This window comes from Ochotona curzoniae, unplaced genomic scaffold, assembly GCF_017591425.1.
Source record: "Ochotona curzoniae isolate NIBS_2020 unplaced genomic scaffold, NIBS_Ocur_1.0 scaffold_2476, whole genome shotgun sequence".
In the NCBI taxonomy this organism is placed as follows: Eukaryota; Metazoa; Chordata; class Mammalia; order Lagomorpha; family Ochotonidae; genus Ochotona; species Ochotona curzoniae.
Window position 1 is genome coordinate 20078055 of NW_024467095.1, and position 20346 is coordinate 20098400.

Genomic DNA, 20346 nt, shown 5'->3' on the forward strand with positions numbered 1-20346 from the left:
CCTGCTGCCCTGGGCCACCAGCAGCTTCCTGTTTCTCTTCCAGAAACTAGCCATGCCTAGGGGAGGGGACTTGCCTCCCCGCCCGGCGCATCTGCTGGGGGGTCTCCCCTCACCCCCTGCCTGCCCGCTCCTCTGCCGGGACATGGCTCTCCAGAATGCCCTCTACTTGGGGGACCTGGCAAGGCTGCAAGACCTGTTCCCTCCCTGCAGCACAGCCGACCTGTTGCTGGAGAGCCGGGCTGCGGAACCTCGCTGGAGCAGCTGCTACAGGGGTGAGGGGCAGAGAGGGAGGCCTGCGACCAGGGGGCTGGGCTGATGGCCGCTGAGCTGGAGGGAAAGGCGAAGCTCCTGGCTGTTTCTCCCCCACCCCGCCACTTACCCGCCAGCCTTCAACTTGGCCCAGGAGTGCAGTCATGCGGAGGAGCCAAGAATAGCTCCCCCAGCACTTCCTGGCCAGGTCGGCCATAGACCTGTGCCTGCGTCTGTCACTGTTGTCGTCCTGCTCCCGCCGCACTCTTCCCTGCATGCCCAGGAGCTGGTCCCCGGAAGAATGCGGGGGGCAGGGAGAGCCCCCAGGCGACGGACACCCCCTGTGTGCTAGGCTGGTAGATTCGCCCCGCACAGGGTCGGAGGAGCAGCCCGAGTCTGGCCTGACCCCCATTGTCACCCGCACGGCTTCGGGACCTGCCCTTGCCTTCTGGCAGGCACTGCTGGCTGGGGACGTGGGCTCTGTCTCCAGTATCCTGGCCGACTCCAGCGCGGGCCTGGCTCCCGACTCCATCTTTGACACCAGCGACCCAGAGCGATGGAGAGACTTCCGCTTCAACATCCGCGCTCTGAGTACGGGCCAGGGGCCCCGGGGGGCAGGTTGTGGGGGGTACTGAACAGCGGGAAGGTCCCACAACTCCCGCCACCCCGCCGAGACCGCTCTGTCCCTCTCTCCCTAGGACTCTGGTCCCTGACCTACGAGGAGGAGCTGACCACACCGCTGCACGTGGCCGCCAGTCGAGGGCACACAGAAGTGCTGAAGCTGCTACTCAGGCGCCGAGCAAAGCCGGACAGCGCCCCCGGGGGCCGCACGGCCCTGCACGAAGCCTGCGCCGCTGGCCACACTGCCTGCGTGCACGTGTTGCTGGTGGCAGGTGCTGACCCCAATATCCCGGACCAGGACGGGAAGCGCCCCTTGCATCTCTGCCAGGGTGCTGGCACCGTGGAGTGAGTTACCAGCCCGGGACTGGTTCTGCTCTTAGAGAACGCTGGGAGCCCTTCTCAGGGAGGGTGGGGCATGTCAGGGTCCCGGAGCCTCTGTGGCACGGTGCAGGGGCAGGTGCCATGGCTGCACACTGGGCTTCACTGTTCTGCTTCCCAGGTTGTCCAGTGATTATTTCTTGGGCTCCCTGTTCATGGACCACCTGCCATTTCTTACTTAGCATGATCAGCTCCAGAGAGTCCCAGGCACTTGGCTGCCTTGTAGTTGAAGGTGTGTAGTTGAGTGGTCCGGTAGACGTTTCATGAAAGTTACATACGGGATTGCCTGTTCGCTGCTGCTGTAGCAGGGTACCCGATGCTGGGCAGTGTACAGCGCAGACTCAGCCCAGTTCCAGAGTGTGGGAAGGCCTCAGTACTCAGTAGGAACCTCAGGCTGCAGTGGGACCCAGCCAGGGAACCACGTGGTGAGACAGAACAAGTATGTTCTGTCAGTCTCTCCTTTCCTTCCTGAAAACCACTGGTGCTATCACCGGGCCACAGGCAGAAACCTCCTCTAACCAAACTACCCCTAGGGACAGCACCTCCAACAGCTGTCAACCTGTAACACATCCCTATGGGATTATTAGATTCCTTTTAAAAAAAAAATCACTTGATTTATTTGAAATTCAAGAAGTCACAGGGAAAATGGCAGAGAGTTTCCATCCGCTGGTCTCACCCCACATGCCCTCGAGAGCTGGGCCCCAGAGCTAAGCGCCAGGAACTCTGCGGGTCTGTCACAGGAGTGGCAGGGACCTGCTGCCTTGCTGGGTGTGTTAGCAGGAAGCCTGCAAGGGGAACAGGGCTGGGACTGGGACTCAGGTTGTCTGAGGTGGGGTGCAGCATCTTAATTGCCTTGGCAAACATCCCCCTAGTTATTAGATTTCTGACTTGGACTTTAGCGCTGTATTCAAACCATAGTAGTAATTTAAAACTTTTCCAGTATCGCTATCAAAGTGAACAAATTAAATTAACGTATCAAATGACAGTGAAATAACCACAGCATAAAACTTAACCATCTTTACCACCTGTAAGCATACTCAGTTCGGCAGCACTGGGTAAGCTCCTCCCACCAGGGCACAAACATCACACGCTCTATCTTCAGAACTCTGTTCCTCTTGAAAATTGAAACCATCCATTAAACATTAGCTCCCCGAGGCTCCCGGCATCCTCTACTGCTTTTCCAGCCCACAACATTTTTATTTATTCATTTGAAAGTCAGAGTTAGAGAGGGAGAGAGAGAGAACGGGGTGAGTGGGAGGGACTTCTTTCATCCTCTGGTTTACTAACCCGATGGCCACAACCCCCCGGGGCTGAGCCAAGCTGAAGCCAGGAACCGGGGGTCCCGGGGTTCCATCTGGGCTTCCCATGTGAGTGGGAAGGACCAAAAAAAAAATTGAGTCATTTTCCATTAGTTTCCTAGGCATTAGCAGGGAGCTGGATTGGGAGTGGAGCAGCTGGTACTTGAACTGGTGCCCACATGGGTTGCTGGCATCACAGGTGGCAGCTTTACGCACTATGCCACCGTATCAGCCCCAGTCACTGTGAATATGACTACCGCAGGTGCATCAAACAAGTGGAACCTGCAGTGCTTGTCCTTTGGCTACTGGCTTCTTGGGCTGAGTAGAATGTCCTTAGACTCCATTCAGGCCGCGCCTGGGCCGACGTCTACAGGCTGTGTCCGCCGTGTGTTGCTATCATGATTCACCCACGAACACTTGGGTGGCTACCACCTTGGCTATTATAAATAGGATTCCTCTGAGGGCCTGGCGCAGTAGCCTACTGGCTAAAGTCCTTGCCTTGCATGAGCTGGGATTCCACACGGGCACCAATTCTAATCCCAGCCTCCCCACTTCCCATCCAGCTCCCTGCTTGTGGCCTGGGAAAACAGTCAAGGATGGCCCAAGGCCTTGGGACCCTGCACCTGTGTGGGAGACCCGGAAGAGGCTCCTGGCTCCTGGCTTTGGATCAGCTCAGTTCTAGTCATTGTGGCCACTTGGGGAGTGAATCAGCAGACAGAAAATCTTCCTCTCTGTCTCTCCTTCTCTCTGTATATCTGCCTTTCCAATAAAAATAACTAAATCTTTTAAAGAAGATTCCTCTGAATATGGATGTACAAATATCTATGAAAGTGGTAACATTAATGTTAATAATATATGAGAGGACATTTTGGTGCCTATGACGCTGGACCCCACGTCAGAGTGCTAACTAAGCCTCAGCCACTCCCCTTCCCATCCAGAGCCACAAGGATGCTCCGGAAGGTAGTGCAGGATGGCCCACGTGCTTGGAGCCCTGCCACCCTGGGGAGGCCCAGATGAGTTTCCTGGCTCCAGGCTTCGGCCTGCCCAGCCCCACTGTGGCCATTTGGGAAGAGGACCAGTGAATGCAAGATCTCTTCCTGTCTTTCCTGCTCCATCACTCTTCCAAATGAATTAACTAAATCGCTTGCTAAAGATTTATATAAATATATAAATAATATGCAATTCATAGCTAATAAAATATATTAATCATATAATTGATATATAATTAAGTATAACATAATGATATAATCATATAATAAATATATGAAAATGAGATAACTCTTTTACAGCTTGGGACATCTGTATATAGTATGGGAGGGGCTGGATCCAGGTCCCAGCATCCTGACACTGTGTTCCCTGGGAAGTGGCAGATGATGGCTCTGTGGGCTGTGGGCTGTGTGGCCCCATGGTTGGGCTGCTTCTAGACTCATAGAAAGTCATGGGTTAAGTTTCTGGTTCCTGGTTTTGGCCTGGTCCAACCCCAGCTCTCTCTCTCTCTTTTTTTTTTTTTTTTTAAGATTTATTTATTTATTATTGGAAAGACAGATATACAGAGAGAAGGAGACAGGGAGGCAGATCTTCCATCTGTTGATTCTCCCCAAGTGGTCACAACAGTCAGAACTGAGCCAATCCAAAGCCAGGAGTCCAGAGCCTCTTCTGGATCTCCCAAGCAGATACAGGGTCCCAAGGCTTTCGGCCACTCCCCACTGCTCTCCCAGGCCACAAGCAGGAAAACTGGTTGGGAAGCGGGGCCACTGGGATTAGAACTGGTGCCCGGGCCCAGAACAATAACATAATGGTTAAAGTCATCAGCTTGAACGCACCGCGAGTCCATATGGGCGCCGGTTCTAATCCCAACTGCTCTACTTCCCATCCAGCTCCCTGCTTGTGGCCTGGGAAAGCAGTAGAGGATGACCCTGCACCCCCGTTGATCCTAGTTGATCTGTCACAGCCCTTCAGGGGCACCTGTTCTAACCGTGTGCGACTTGCTCCCACGGAGGAACAAGGGGGCCCTTCTTACAGAAAGCAGGGACTTAGAAAAGGCCCCTGTGAGTCCCGCAGAATGTCGTTGCAATGGCCAGGGTCCCCCAGAGAGACGAGGACAGAGACAGGCACCTCCAGGGAGCGCGCTCTGCTCACACCTGTGGAAGCCAGGACTCTGGTCCATCACTGTCTCCTGTACCAGGTGCGCGGAGCTGCTCCTCAAGTTTGGGGCAAGAGTGGATGGTCGGTCTGAGGAGGAAGATGAGACCCCTCTACACGTGGCTGCCCGGCTCGGCCGCGTGGAGATGGCCGACCTGCTTTTGAGACGGGGGGCGTGCCCGGATGCCCGCAACGCTGAAGGCTGGACCCCGCTCCTGGCAGCCTGCGACGCCCGCTGCCGGTCCCCTGCTGATGCAGAGGTCACCAGCACCTGCTGCCTCCAGCTGTGCCGTTTGCTGCTGTCAGCTGGAGCGGATGCTGACGCCGCCGACCAGGACAAGCAGCGGCCCCTGCACCTAGCCTGTCGCCGTGGCCACGCAGCTGTGGTGGAGCTGCTGCTGTCCCACGGGGTCAGCGCTAACGCTATGGACTACGGAGGACACACAGCCCTGCATTGCGCTCTGCAGGGCCCACCTGCAGCCCTGGCCCAGAGCCCCGAGCGGGTGGTGCAGGCTCTGCTCAACCACGGCGCTGTCCGAGTCTGGCCAGGGGCCCTCCCCAAGGTACGAAGGCTGAAGGCAACGAGAGAGGCGCGATGGTGAGGGTGCAGGGAGCTGAGGCTTGTGTGCAGCTGGCTTGGGAAGGCTGCCGGAGCCCTTGGGCACATAGCCTAGTGCCTCTTTCAAGCAGTGATCAGAGCCCACGTGGGGTACCTAGCAGCAGGAAGTATCTGTGTGGGTGCACACGTGTATACTTGCATGTATGTGCGTTAGAGATGGGCAGACAGCAGAGGGCCAGATTTAAAAAGCTGGGAACAGACAGAAGGTGTCGGGCTGTGGTGACTAGCAGGCCACGTTAGGGTCTTCATGGGGGCAGTGACCAGCAGAGGCATCCATCAGGCAGAGATGCCCTGGGGCACAGGGAAGGCTTAGCCAGGAGGGAGCAAGTGCCCCCCAGTCCTCCCACCAAGATCTCCTGAGCATCCACCAACGGCCTCAAGGGTTCCACCTTCTAAGGGCTTAGCTTAGCAGCACACATTTGGGCAACGTCCCCGAGCCTCTGGACTCCCAAATGCCCATTGCTCGTTTTATACTTATAACCTCAGTTGACATGAGTCTCCCTGGAGTGGGCTCCCTTGGCAATCAGAGCTATTGACGCCATGGCAGGGGCACGGGCCCCTGCTGGGTCAGCTCTGCAGGAGCCAGCAGCCTGGGAGCAGCTTGGGAAGGCTGGTGTGAGCTGTGGGCAGCTCCCTACACATCCCACTGTAGGGAAGGTTTTCTCCCTGCCCCAGGGCCCAACCCTGCTGTCCCTGCCTCACCCCTTCGCTCACACACACACACAGAAGCATCTGTCTGGATTCCTAAGCAAGACCAAATAATTAAACAGCCCGAGAGTTCGGCAGATTGGTCTCCCCTTTGGGAAAATACAAGAAAATCAACAATTAACACTAATTAATCTCCTATTAACACCAGATAATTAGGAGACGAGCAATTCCCCGTAATCTGATGGCGGCTCTGACAGCTAATGATTTCCACACCCGGTGAGGTGGGAGGAGGGCGAGGCTCAGCTAAAGGGGTCTCCTGGCCCCCACTGGGCTGCCCCCCACCCTGCGTAGCACGTTAGCCTGTCTTGGGGACCAAGCAGGCAAGCAGACCAAAGGGTCCCGTTGATTCCTCTGGCTTGGCCAGGGTTCCTGTCCTTGCTGCAGCAATCCCTCAGGGACGTGCCACCCCAGCCGATCTCCGGGGCTCACTGTATCAGATTCGGCTCTTGGGAGATGTGGGTCCAGGTTTTAAAGAATTATTATTTATTTTCAATTTATTTGAAAGAAAGCCAGACGAACAAAAACCTTCTGTCCATTGGTTCACTCCCCAAATGCCTACAATACCAAGGCTGAGCTAGGCTGAACTTGAAGTGTGGAATTCAGTCTGGGTCTCCCATGTGGGTGGCAGGGACCACCAAGGCTTGAAACATCACCACTGACTCCCAGGAAACACAGCAGCAGGAAGCCAGACAGGAAGCGGCACAGGGACTTGAACCAAGCAGCCTGACCAATGGAAGCAGGTGTCCCGGCAGAGCCCTAACCGCTGCCAACTCCTGCCCCCAGAGCCTGGCGTCCAGGCTGATGGTGGGAGTTACTGAAATTTGTTGAAGCTCAAGTTCCTAACGGGTGATGCAGCCTCCACCCTACGGGGATGGGAAGCTGAGGAGCAAGATGCAGACAGGAAGATGTACTGGTTAGACCTGTGCTGTCAAGTGTCTCCTTAACCTGGGGTCCTTCCGTGCCCCCCAAAACACCTGTGTGGCCCGTGGTGACTGACAGCACAGACTCCAGGGCTATCACGTGACCTCTGTGTTTTTCCGTGCCTCAAGCACAGCGATAGCAATGCACCTGGTTTATAGAGTTAGTGTAAGAAAGAAAGTTAACACAAGATAGGTCTAGGCTAGGGCTTGGTCTAACCCACAGCTGGTGCTTGGTGTTTGGTAGCTAGTGGTATACATTCTAATGTTAAATAAGGTTATAAAGGGCAGGCATGTTGGTTCCATTGGTTAATCCTCCACCCATGACATCAGGATCCCATATGGGCGCCGGTTCTAATCCCGGCTGCCCCACTTCCCACCCAGCTCCCTGCGGAAAGCAGCGGAGGATGGCCCAAGTCCTTAGGCCCTGTATCCTCATGGGAGACCCAGAAGTTCCTGGCTCCCAGCTTCAGATTGGCTCAGCTTTGAGTGTTGCAGCCATTTGGGAAGTAAACCAGGGAAGGAAAGATTTCTCTCTTGCTCTGTCTCTCCTTCTCTTTCTGCAACTCTTGCTAATAAAGATAAATAAGTATTTAAAAAATAAGGAGGCTTGCGACAACACTTGCTGTGCAATTAGGTACTTTCTCCATAGAAGGTCAGTTGTTAGACATGGAGAGAGAAACACAGGTTTCAGTCACTGCACAGGCTTCCTGGAGGAGGCAGGGCTTGGAAGGAGGGAGGGGCCTGCTCCGTGGTGTAGAAGGCTAAGCCTCCACCTGCAGTGCCAGTATCCCATGTGGGAGCTGGATCCAGCTCCCTGTGAATGTACTTGGAAAAGAAGCAGAGAATAGCCTGAGTCCTTGGGCTCCTGAACCACATAGGGGACCTGGACAAGGCTCCAGGCTCCTGGCTTTGAGCCATCCCCCAGCTCTGACCATTTGGGAATGAACTAGCAGATGGGATAATAAATAATGGAATAATAATAATAAATCTTAGAAAAGGAGGAGGGCGCTGGCATTCCTGGCAGGATGGGCCGTGGAGTAGAATGTGGAGGCAGGGTCCACATGGCATCAGGAAGGGCAGGGCCAGCCTGGAGACGTGGAGGAGTAGCAGGTGGAACAGGAGAGCCTGTGGCTGTTTTCTCCTATCTGTAATGAGTGAGGTCGAGGCCTGTCCCAGACACACAGCACTGTGGCTGTTTTGGTCACATAGCCCAGGGATAGGGCAGGAAGCCAAGGGTGGGGCTGTGTAAAATGTTTGCCCCAGAGGTCCTTTGCCCTGGGCAAAGCCTGGCCTTCCAGCCACTCCCACAGCACACCTGCATGCCCAGACTGTCAGGCAGAGGGAGCCTGGAGCCAGGAGTCTGAGAACCCTGGTGTGACATGCGGGTGTGTGTGTGTGTGTGTAGGGGGTACGCGCAGGTTAAGTGTGGGAATTCAGCCTGAAAGATAGCCGTTAGCAGGTTTTACGCAGGCTTTATGGTGACGGCCTGCAGCTTGAGGTCCATCGGGATACGGCGTGAACAAAGCATGAAGGAGCGCTCAGGGACCCAGGGCAGGCACCAAGGCAGCATGATACCTGCATGCGTCTGGCTTGTGGCTGCCTTCCCTGCTGGCTGTGTGGGTGGTCCTCTCCCTCTGCCAAGCCATCCACGCTGTCCACACAGGCCAGCACCCTCCCTCAGTGCTGATCCATAAGCGATTTGTGATGTACAGGTTATGTCTTCACTTTGAAGCGGGAGCTTCCAGGTGGTGAGGATCTTGTCTCTTCACGGATGAACCCCCCAGTGCCGGTGTGGAAGACCCCATCAGGTTTCTGCTTGCTTGTCCTTCTTGCATGTTCTCCCGGCTCTGGAATTCCTGCTGTCCTCAGAGCCCAAGCCCCCTTCTCCAAATTGGGCGTTCTTTTCCATCCAGTAGTTGAGCTTTCTTCAAAACAATGTTTTTACTTATTTGAAGGGAGAGAGAGAGAGAGCTTCCACCCCCAACTGCTCCCACAGTATCTGGGACTGGGTCAGGTTGAAGCCAGAAGCCAGGAACTCAGCCTGGATCTGCCCTGTGGATGGCACTGGAATGGCTTCCCATGGTGTGCAGGAGCAGGAAGCTGGGTTGGAAGTGGAGCCGGGACATGAGCCAGCCCTTGGCTGTGGGCCTCTAAAGCGCTTTGTTAACCTCTACACCAAATGTTTATCCTGCTTTTTTTCATCTCCAACCAGCAGTCTAGGGCCCCTTTGTGTTTAGCAGAAAACCCAGCCCAGACAGGATGCTGGAGCAGTTAAGGGCATGCAGTGACCGTCAGCCTGGGATTGCCAAACTGCAGCCAGAGCAAGGGATGGCATCTTTTCCATGATCAGTTTCACTGGTTTGCAAATTGAGGGCACCAGCTCATACTGTATGGGGACAAGATGCAAGCGTTCTTAGGTGGAAATCATCTTAGTGATGCATGACGGAAATGGTTGCCCTGGGGGTCCTGGGATGGCTGCACTCCCTGTTACCGAGGCTGAAGCGTCAAGTCCAGGGCTGGGCAGGTTCGTCCCTGCTGGAGGCCCTGACAGGATTCTGTCCCTGCCCGTCTTCTAGGTTCTGGTTGCCCAAAGTCCTTGGCATTCCTTGGTTGCAGACATATTCCTCCAATGCCTGCTTTGTCATCCCCACTTCCCTTCTCACAGGGACACCAGTCAGATTGGATTAGGGCCTAGCTTAATGGCATCATTGTAACCTGATTAGAAGCGCAAAGACGCAAAGACGCTATTTCCAGATAATGTCCCATTCCAGGTAGCAAGCATTAGGACGAAAGGCAACCCCGACAGTTGTCCTAGTGCTGAGGTGAGGGGCCTGACTCGTGTCTGCCCCCTGCAGGTGCTGGAGCGCTGGTGCACGTCCCCGCGAACCATTGAGGTCCTCATGAACACCTACAGCGTCGTGCAGCTTCCGGAGGAGACCGCGGGCCTGGTACCCCCCGAAACTCTGCAGGTCAGACCCCAGGCTGGGCAGCCGCTCAGCCTGGCCCCAAGGGACCGTCAGCCTCTCCCAGCCTTCCCAACCCCTGCCGGAGACTCCCTCACGTCCCAGAAACAGAGGCCTTGTGGAGGGAGCACCTGTAGGATTTGCTGCTTCCAGGAGGTTCCTTATAGACACCCCAGGGGCCCATCAGGAGGAGTGGGTGTCATCTGCCGGTAGCTGCCCCTGACAGAGCCCCGCATTCTGCTTGCAGAAGCACCAGCGCTTCTACTCCTCCCTCTTCGCTTTGGTGAGGCAGCCCCGCGCACTGCAGCACCTGTGCCGCTGCGCCCTGCGCGCTCACCTGGCAGAGCGCCTGCCCCAGGCCCTGCCCCGCCTCCCCCTGCCACCCCGCCTGCTCCGTTACCTGCAGCTCGACTTCGAGGACGTGCTCTACTAGGTGAGCCAAGGGGGCTGGCCACGGTCACAACATCTGGGGACAGGCGGTGGGGAGGAGAGACGGGCGGAAGTGGAGCGGCCCCAGGTCCCATCCAGCCCCCTGCTGACCACCAGACTTCTCCGTAGCCACAGGTCTCCTTCCACGTGTGCCCTTGGGGAGTGCGTGCCCAAGGCTGCAAGCGGTACCCTGTGCACCGGCTCAGCTCAGGTGGCCCCATCATCTCCATGGGCAGGGCAGGTGTCTGGGCTATGATTCCAATCCCAGAGAGGTGGGCAGACTGTGGCAAGCCAAGTGACATTTGCTGAGACAGTGAGGACTTGCGGGAAAGGACACACTCCCCTTGGGGCTCCCCTGAAGTCCCCTCAAGCCTGAGCAAATTGTATGTGCATTAAAATCTGATGTTCAGTGCTGTCTGTAGCAGGCTCGCCTGCAGGTTGGTAGGGAAGTCAGGGCGGGCTGACTGACAGGTCTTCCTGCCAGCTCGTGGGTGCCGGCTGCCTCATCCTCTCCCTTTAGCGGCCACCACCTGGAGAGTGAGCCAATGGATCAAAGGCTCTCTCTCTCCCTCAATCTCCCTCAACTCTCTCTCTCTCTTTCTGTGACTCTTTCAAATAAATCTTTTTAAAAAGTCATTCGCGTGGTCGTGTTTCATGTTAACCTCTGCCTGCGGCGCTGGCCTCCCATGTGGGTGCCCATTCAAATCTTGGTAGTTCCACTTCTGATCCAGCTTGCTACTAGTGTGTCTGGGAGAGCAGCAGAGGCTGGCCCAGGGGCGTGGCCGTTGTGGCCATTTGGGGCATGAACCAGCAGATGGAAGATCTCTCTCCCTGTCTCATTTTCTTTCTGTAACTCTGACCTTCAAATAATAAATAACTCTTTTAAAAAGGGATAGGTAAAGTGAGACAGCCACTGTGCAAAAAGGGGCTTGTCAGTAAGGGAAGCCTGGAGGGTGGGAGGAGACAGAAAGGCCACCGGGAGGGGGTGCCTTGGAGGAGGGACGGGGACTTGCGGGGAGGGCAGGGTCCAGGTTCAGCATGGAGTCTACCTACTGTCTGACACCAGGTGTCGGGGACCCGGCTTCACACCTGGTTCTTGTTGCCACTTTCAAAAAAAAAAAAAAAATGCTACGTGGCTGATGCAATGGCTAATCCTCTATCTGCAAGTGCCAGCATCCCATATGGGCTCCGGTTCTAATCCTGCCAGCCCCACTTCCCACCCAGCTCCCTGCTGTGGCCTGGAAACGCAGTAGAGGACGGCTCAAAGTCTTGGGACCCCGCACCCGCGTGGGAGACCCGGAAGAAGCTCCCGGCTCCTGGCTTTGGATCAGCTCAGTTCCAGTCATTGTGGCCTCTTGGGGAGTGAACCAGCACATAGAAGATCTACCTTCTTCTCTCTGTAAATCTGCATTTCCAATACAAAAAATGATTTTTATTTATTCAACAATAAATTATGTTTTAGGAGTAACAGATTTATTTATTTATTTAGGAATAACAAATTTCTGTTCTCTGTCTCGCTCCCTGAATGCTCCCAACAGTGAGGCTGGGCCCTGCAGAAGCCAGAAGTCAGGAGTAGCCTCTGGGTCCCCTAGCCACAGGTACCTGCTGCTGCCTTCCCAGGTCAATTAGCAGGAGGCTGGATGGGAAGTGGAGCATTGGTCCTTGAACTGGTGCCCCGATGTGGGACACAGGCATTGCAAGCAGTGGCTTAATGCGCTGTGCCATAGCAGCTGCCCACTCCCACTTCGACAACTCATCACTAACTTTAGCATGGAGAATTCTGAGCCAAGTCACAGGACCTTCTAGTCTTTTTTTTTTTTTTTTAAGATGTATTTGTTTTTATGTACAGAGAGGAGGAGAGACAGAGAGGAAGATCTCCCATCTGATGGTTCGCTCCCCAAGTGACCACAATGGCCGGCGCTACACCGATCCGAAGCCAGGAGCCAGGAACTTCTTTTCCAGGTCTCCCACATGGATGCAGAGTCCCAAGGCTCTGGGCCGTCCTCAACTGCTTTCCCAGGTCACAAGCAGGGAGCTGGATGGGAAGTGGAGCTGCTGGGATTAGAACCAGCGCCCATATGGGATCCCCGCGCGTTCAAGGCGAGGACCTTAACCACTGCATTATCGCTCTGGGCCCTGGAACTTCTAGTCTTAATTCTGCCTTTCCCTCTCAAGGCAGTGTCAGTCACCTGTCCTTTTCGGGCTCAAGTTTCTGCATCAGTGGTAAAGCAAGAGGGCGGGGAAAGAGGGTCCCAGCCAGGACCAGGATCTTTTCTTTTTTATTTTGATAATATTTAGATAGCTGATTAGGGCACAAAGGGTCAAGGGCTACAGGAAAGTGGGTAAGACTTTTGTTTCCACATTCTCTCTCTCTCTCTTTTTCTTCTGTATCTGGGGTGAAGGGGGAGATAAAGGGAGAAGCCCACCCAGCCTCACACCCATTCCAGGGTCCCTGACATGGGGCATGCTCCGAGGGTCCTGCTCAAGTGGTTTTGAGAGTTCAACAGTTCCGAATTGCTGCCAATATCACCACTCCAAGCATGATGAAATCTCTCCAGAATCCACTGGTTGACATAGTCCACCTTAGAATCTCTATTTGCCCAGATTTTCACTGCCAACACGTGGCTGGGGTAGTTGATTGACTTTTTCTGTTCTCTGTCCTCTGTTGCGGTCCTGGGTATAGGATCAGGAGTTTTGAGAACTTTCAGAACAGCAGCACTGGACCAGGCTGGCAACTACAAGAGCAGCAGCCTATCAGGTGCATTGTGCCATGTGACATCAACGGTTGCCAGGCAATGACCCAGGGCTCTGGAGCGTGCCTGTGCCGCCAGCCTCTGGTGCTGGAGGACATGAGGCCGGATGGAGTGAGGACCTGAATGGAGAGCCTGGGAGGACTTGAGAAGACAGATGAGATGGGGAGTGGTACTGGAGTCCCCCTCATGCCAGCAGGGTCCCTGGGCTGGCTGGACTTAGGGTACAGAGGCACCACTCTGGGACCAGAGGTGTGAATGGGTGAGAGTCTGAGCTGAAGTCACTCTGGGCTGATCCCACCTGCTCCATGTCATCCGGGGAAAGGTCGGGGATCAGGAAGTAGTGTTATTCCCAGGACATGCAAGGGGGGTGGGGTTCAACCTGACACTCGAGGTCTTTGTTCACTAGCCAGGACTGTTAGGGGCATTGCTTGGGGATCTTCTCCATTCCCGGTGGGAGGAGAGTCAGCTGTGTTCCAGGTACTTTAGCTAGGCGGATGAGCTCCACTTTGCCTTCCAGTGGAGATCAGAGACAGCAGATGGGGGACAGCATCCATCAGTGACAAACACCAGGGGAGAAGGACAAAAGGGAGTCATGGGCCAGGGACAAGTGGGAGCTGACGGAGAGACCAGCCACAGGGGCAGAGCAGGGTGACAGAGGAGCTGGCCACAGTGGCAGAGCGGGGGACAGAGGAGCCACCCATGGGGGCAGAGCGGGGTGACGGGAAGGGGGGGGGGTCAAGTACACACTGACTGCTTCATGGCCAGAGAGAGCTGCTGCCAAGAGCTGGGGTGGCAACAGCTGAAAGCTGGGGTGCATGCCCTGGAGAACTGAAGGGCTTTGCTGATGGGCGGGAGGAGCCACTGAAGGAAGGCGCCATGGGGGATATCCAGACCTTTGGCTTGAGCACCTGGATGGGCGATGGCACACACGATCAGGGCGAGGAAGATGGGGAAGCAGCGGGCATCCAGAGGCAGCTCTGAGTGGGGCACAGTAAGCTGCAGCTGTCTGTTAGAGCTCTCCTGGGGCTGCGTCCAAGGGCATTGGAGTTCAGGGCCAAGGGCAAGTCTGGACGCGCCAATGTGGGCTTCCTGACATGTGAAAGATATTCACGGCACTGCCCCAAAGAGAACCCTGACTCTCAGGGGGGCTGCGCCCCAGAATCCTGTGGGTGCACCAATGGAAATGCCATGAACGTTCCACCTCTTTGTTCACCTTGTGCGTCCCGCGCTCCAGGCGTGGGGTACCAGGAACACTGCCGTGAGGGAGGCAGGCTCCTGTCCTCAACGGATGGTCCGTCTGTCCTGAGAAGAGTGTGTGCACGACAGGCTAGAATGAGCACTGCCGGGAAGGTGGAAGAAGCAAGATAGCAGAAGCTGCGGGCGTGGAGAAGGAGGTGGAAAACAGGAGCCGACATCTGGGGGCACTTCGCCCAAGTGTGTCTTCTCCAAGTAGCGCCAGGGCTAAGGGGGGATTCTAAGTGGAAGGGCAGAGTGTTTGATGACTAGAATAGCTTTTTTGAACGTTTATTGACTTATTTCAAAGGAAGAGGGACAGAAAGAGTCAGACAGAGAAAGATCTTCCATCTGCTGGTTCACTCCCCAAATGGCTGCAACCGCTGGAGCTGGGAAGCAGAAGCCGGCAGCTAGAACTCCAGGAGATGGCCTCTGAAGGAAGCAGGGAGGAGGAAAGCGGGTGTGGGGTGGTCCGCACGAGGACGCTGTGCCTGTCCTCCCGAGGCAGTGCTGGGAGGGTCCTTCCTGGGGGTTACACATCCAGACACCCGGCAAGCCAGGGAGCCTCCTCCCCAGCCTCCCGGCAGTCGGTCTCGCGGGCCCAGAACCTCTCCCCGGTAATTGCTTTCCATAATGTGTTTGCTCCAAACCAATTTCACGCCTCTGTGAGGACTCCGCCCTGCACTGGAGGCACGGACCTCCCCACCACCAACTTAGCCGCACTGTGAACATGGGGGAATCACACACACAGCACACGTTTAACACAACAGAGTTCAGGTACTGGGGTGCAACAAACATACAGAAACTTACGGGTGCCTGCTAGTCTGCAAGGCCCTCGCGTACGTCGTTCCCCCTCCGAAGCCCGCCCACCTGCCCAGTCCAGGACATCCGCAGTTGAAGCACAGCGCGGTGACCCGGCTCTCACCTGCTCCTGCTCCCATTTGCCCTCGGCCAGTGTGTAGGAAGAACGCAAGGGGGCGCTGCAGCACCCTGCACGGCCCTCGCGGTGTCTGCAGTTGCGCTCTGCTACCACCAGAGGGTACCCGCGGACAGGGCCAGGCGCTGCCCAAGGTAAGAGGACTTTGTCCTGGCAGCAAGCGAAGGACAGACCTGTTGAGATATTTGGACACTTTGCTCTTTCTTAGCCTCGCAGGTATTGCTTAGCAGTGCACGAAGGAGAGGCTAGACGGTAAGATCTTACACAGGCACAAGCTGATTAAAAATCCAGTGGCGGGATGAGAGTGGACGAGCCCGAGCATGTGGACAATTAAAGTAGCGCTTGCAGAATTCTGCTTTACACAGGAACACGAAGACTTGCTCCCAAATGACCTGCTTGTGGATTCAGTAGCAAAGCCACAGTTTTCTGTGGGTGAGGAAGGCAAGCACTCCTGTTTAGATGACATGGCTGGGCCCAGTGCGATAGCGTAGCAGTTAAAGCCCTCGCCGTGAATGCACCAGGATCCCATATGGGCACCGGTTCTAGTCGCGGCAGCCCTACTTCCCATCCAGCTCCCTGCTTGTGGCCTGGGAAAGCAGTCGAGCACGGCCCAAAGCTTTGGGACTCTGCACCCAAGTGGGAGACCTGGAAGAGCTCCTGGCTTCAGATCGGCTCAGCTCCAGCCGTTGCGGCCCCTTGGGGAGTGAACCGTCAGTCGGAAGATCTTCCTCTCTGTCTCTCCTCCTCTCTGTCTATCTGCCTTTCCAATACAAATAAATAAATCTTTAAAACATATATATATAGATGACATGGCTGCAACATCTCACGTTGGTGCTGTGATGAGAAAGAAAAACAGCTCCTTTGGAATATTTCCTTTGCATTTATTTTGAGAGAGGGACCTTTTTGGCCTGTTGGTTCACTCCCCAAATGCCTCGCAACAGCAGGGTTGGACAAAGTCAGGCCCGGAGCTGGGGACTCTGCTCCATCTTCCACTTCATGCCAAGGCCAAGGACTCGAGCCATCACCTGCGCCTCCCAGCGTGTGCGTGAACAGGAAGCTGGATTTCGAAGCAGACCCGGGACTTGAACCAAGGCAGATATGGGATGCAGGAATTCCAAGCACAGCGCCCCAGGAAGCAGGTTCTGGGGAGCTACTGACTGGAGAGATGTCTCCTTCCCCTCCCTAAGCACTCTGCTCTTTTTAAAAATATTCATTTTTATTAGAATGTAAGATTTACAGAGAGAAGGAGAGACAGAAAGATCTGTTTGCTGCTTCACTCCCCAAGTGGCTGCAATGGCCAGAACTGAGTCAATCCGAAGCCAGGAGCTTTTTCCAGGTCTCCCACATGGATGCAGGGTCTCAAGGCTTTGGGCCATCCTCTACTGCTTTCCCAGGACACGAGCAGGGAGCTGGATGGGAAGTGGAACAGCTGGGACACAAACTGGCGCCCGTATGAGATGCTGGGACCACAGGATGGAGGACTAGCTTGTCCTGCCATTGCAGCAGCCCCAGCTCTTCTTCTTCTTTATTTTTTTATTTTTGATGATGCTTACATAGCTGATCAGGGTGAGAAAGGTAGAGGATTAGGCAAAAGTGAATAACACCATTGTTTCCAAATTTTCTCTTTCTTCCTCCTGTATCTAACCCCTGTCCTTTAAAACAAATTATTTCTTTTTATTTGAAACCCACTGCATTACGACACCAGCCCATCCTCTTTGTCTGTTAAGCGCAGGAAGAACTTATTTGAAAGTTGTTCCCGCATACCCAGTGATCTGTGCTTTCTGCCTAGGCCGGGTAGATCTCCATCATTCTCTCACGGAGAAGCTGGGCTGAAGGTGAGCCCCAGCCATGTGACCCAGGCAAGGTCAGGAACAGAACTGCAGGTCCCTGTGCACTTGCAAGTGCTGGCCTCTGTCCATGCTGGCAAGCTGTAGCCGAGTCACACCCTTCATGGTCCCACTAGCAAGGCAACAGACGGAAGATGCAAGTTAGTTACAAAATGCAGTAACAATCATGGGCCGTCACAGGTCATCACGTGGTCCCCACGGGGTCGCCTGTCTCAGCTCAGACTGGGTCCACAAGGACTTGCTGGCACCTGCGCGCTCTGCCAAGCTGAGGGGAGAATCCACCGGAGCCAGCATGGTTTTGAGCAACAAGCCCTTGGCTCTTTGGCGATGAACAGCGAGGAGCAGCAAGCCTCTTAACCCCGGGTCTTTGATTCACAGTCCATTCTGCCCCAGCGGGAAACCACACTAAAGCGGCCTTTGACTGCAAGGACTCATAATGGGAGGGACATGTGTCTAAACGGTTCATTCTGGGCTTCTGGAATTGTCTCTGGTGTGAGTTTACCACCTATGCAAAGATTGAATGCCATTACTTTTTAAAATCAGCTCTTGCTGTTTCAGTTGGCTGGTGTAGTGGCTGCTTGTCACAAAGTTGCCATGATCACAGATCAGGCAGTGACAGAGCTGGCTGCTGGAAGCCAGAACCCCGAGCACCTGAACCCCCTGTGTGTGTCAGTGCGGGGAAAGATTGTCAAGAGCCTCTGTAGACACAGCCAGGCCACGGACGAGCTGGGGTGACAGACCCAGGCTCAGCCACCTCTCCGTCCCCGCGGTGACAGCAGCCTCGCCTTCCGTCACTGGAGTCTAAGAGCCCAGGGGAGGCCAGCAGTCCATGGCAATGACCCTCTTCTGGAATCTTCTCTCTGATGAGCTGCCACTCAAGGCATAACCAAAGACAGCACCTCCCGACTCCCCCCTTCTCTCTCCGTCCTGCTGACAATGCCTTTTGGGGTACGAATTCTTTTTTTTTTTTTTTTAAGATTTATTTTTTAAGGTTTATTTATTTTTTATTGGAAAGGTAGAGAGAAGGAGAGACAGAAAGTTCTTCCATCCACTGGTTCACTCCCCAGGTGGCTGCAACGGCCAGAGCTGAGCAGATCCGAAGCCAGGAGCCAGGAGCTTCTTCTGGGTCTCCCTCACAGGTGCAGGGTCCCAACTCTTTGGGCCATCCTTGACTGCTTTCCCAGGCCAAGGCAAGGAGCTGGAAGAGAAGTGGAGCAGCTTAGATTAGAACTGCACCCATATGGGATCCCGTGCACGCAAGGTGAGGACTTTAGCCACCAGGCTACTGCACTGGACCCTATTTTAAAATTTGAAACATGGAGAATTCTGTTTTAGACAGGGACATGAGGACTTGCTCCCAAAGGACATGTGGGCGCGTACACACACACACACACACACACATACACACACACACACACCCTCCATCTGTTGGTTTACTCCCCAAATGGCTATAACGGTCAAGGCTGAGAGAAAAGCCTGGAACTCCCAATATCCCAGGCAACTTGTGCCATCCTCCACTGCCTCCCCAGGCACACAGGCAAGGAGCTGGAGCACAAGTGGAGCAGCCGGGATTACAACTGGAGCTCATATGGGACGTGGCCATCCCAGGCAGTAGCTTAACCCACAGCGCCGCCATGCCAGCCTCTCAAGTACACCAGCCTGGTCCTGGGTCAACATTGCTCTCCTGAAATCCATTCTCCCTTCACATCCTGCTGGGTCTGGACTGCAACCCTGGGACTCGCCCCCCACCTCAACAGCGTCTTCCCAAGCTTGCTCAGCTTTGCTACCATCCCTCTTAACTAGGGTGGCTCTTCCTGGCCCCACTGGCATAAACCACGCTGCTCACTCGCGCTGGCCAGGCTTGCCCGGTGTCCTTAAAGCGCGGGTCACTTATCCTCTGTTGATTTGCCTGCCTCCGTTACTCTTCTGCCCCCTGACCCGAGGCGCCCACCGGGTCACCAAGCCTGTGACTTTCCGCCTCTAGACTGACAGCTCTAAGGCTGGGGATGAGGAGCAGGGGGACCGGAAAAGGTGCCACCATTGCTGTGACTGAGGATGGGGGAGGTGAGCAGAGTCATCCGCAATTAGCCGATAATTAGCGCCGCTGACCCTTGGGACTCATCAGCGCTCCTGGGGCCGGCCCCCAGCAATCAGCCAGGGCAGGTCGCAAGTGTCAGGCCCGGAATGAATAGGGCTCATCAGCGGTGCCGGAGCCAGGGAGCCAATCAGGGAAATTAATAGCAGCAGAGAGGGAGGGAAGGCGAGGGAGGGGGGCGCTGACAGACAGACCGACAGACAGATGCTCACAGATGCAGGGGAGAAGGGAGGGGAGAGAGGCGGCATGGGAATCCGGAAGGAGAGGAGGGAGAGAGTCCATCAAAGGGGAAATGGGAGTAGGAGCGAGGGCAAGCTGCGAGTGGCAGGCAGGGCAAGCGTGGGAGAGCTGGAGGGCACGGGGGAGATGCAGGTGCTGGTGAGTACCCGCAGTGTGGCCACCTGAGGAAAGCACCCAGAGAGGCGAGAAGCAGGGACCCCGCAAGTGAGCGGCCCACGGGGTCGCGGAGGTGGGGCAGCCCCAAGGTCAGGAAAGGCGAGAGCAGAGGACCCGAGGAGCGGCAGGGTCGGGGAGCCAGCACCGGAGAAAAGGGGTCCCCCCCCCACCCGCTCCCGTGTCGACACATGGCCGCCCCCCGGGCCGCAGCGCCCCCTGCCGTCCCCGTCGAGCCGCCCTCCCGCCTGACGTGGCGGCTGAGGTGGCCGCCCCGGGCCCGTCACCTCGCCCGCCCCGGGAGCCGGGCTGCGCGCGCGGGGAGGACAGAAAGGCAGACCCGGGGCGTGGGGGTGTAGGGATGTGGGGGCGTGGGGCGTGGGGGCGTGGGGGGTGTAGGGATGTGGGGGCGTGGGGCGTGGGGGCGTGGGGCGTGGGGGCGTGGGGTGCGGCGGCCCCTGGGGGTCCGACGACAGAAGGCCCCGCCGCCCGCGCTCCCGGTGCGCCCCGTCCAGGTCCGGGGGTCCCGCTCGCTCTCCGAGCCGGGCCGAGCCCGGGCCGGGGTGGACTGAGTTAGGGACGAGGGCGGGCCGGGTGAGGCGAGGAGAGGAGGGCGTGTTTGGGGTGAGGGGGGCGAGCGGCCCAGCAGCTGCTGCCGCCGCCTTCTCGTGGGCCGCAAACTTTCACAAAGCGACGTGTCCGGCCTCATCAATCTCCATTAATAATAGTTGGTTGGGCCCGCGGGGGGCGGGCGGCGGGTC

At 56.0% G+C, this 20346-nt stretch overlaps 1 protein-coding gene across 3 annotated transcripts; it reads left to right on the forward strand.

Annotated features, from left to right (window-relative positions):
* Nucleotides 1-130: 130 nt before the first annotated feature.
* On the forward strand, nt 131-10334 carry ASB10 (ankyrin repeat and SOCS box containing 10). 3 transcript variants are annotated; one of them, XM_041002368.1, is made up of 5 exons: nt 131-272; nt 948-1215; nt 4732-5251; nt 9791-9904; nt 10146-10334. In XM_041002368.1, the coding sequence occupies exons 1-5, from the start codon at nt 143-145 to the stop codon at nt 10329-10331; spliced, it is 1218 nt and encodes a 405-aa protein (XP_040858302.1). In that variant the 5' UTR covers nt 131-142; the 3' UTR covers nt 10332-10334. The 3 variants fall into 3 exon arrangements, with proteins under 3 accessions (XP_040858302.1, XP_040858300.1, XP_040858301.1); XM_041002366.1 differs by lacking the exon at nt 131-272 and adding an exon at nt 525-840 and having other exon boundaries at nt 10146-10331; XM_041002367.1 differs by lacking the exons at nt 131-272; nt 9791-9904 and adding an exon at nt 525-840 and having other exon boundaries at nt 10146-10331.
* The last annotated feature ends 10012 nt before the right edge of the window (nt 10335-20346 follow it).

Coding starts and splice junctions, on each gene's coding strand:
- ASB10 (XM_041002366.1), top strand. CDS start 525: ATGCCCAGGAGCTGGTCCCCGGAAGAATGCGGGGGGCAGGGAGAGCCC. Junction 841..947: donor CTTCAACATCCGCGCTCTGA/GTACGGGCCAGG, acceptor CTCTCTCCCTAG/GACTCTGGTCCCTGACCTAC. Junction 9,905..10,145: donor TACCCCCCGAAACTCTGCAG/GTCAGACCCCAG, acceptor TTCTGCTTGCAG/AAGCACCAGCGCTTCTACTC.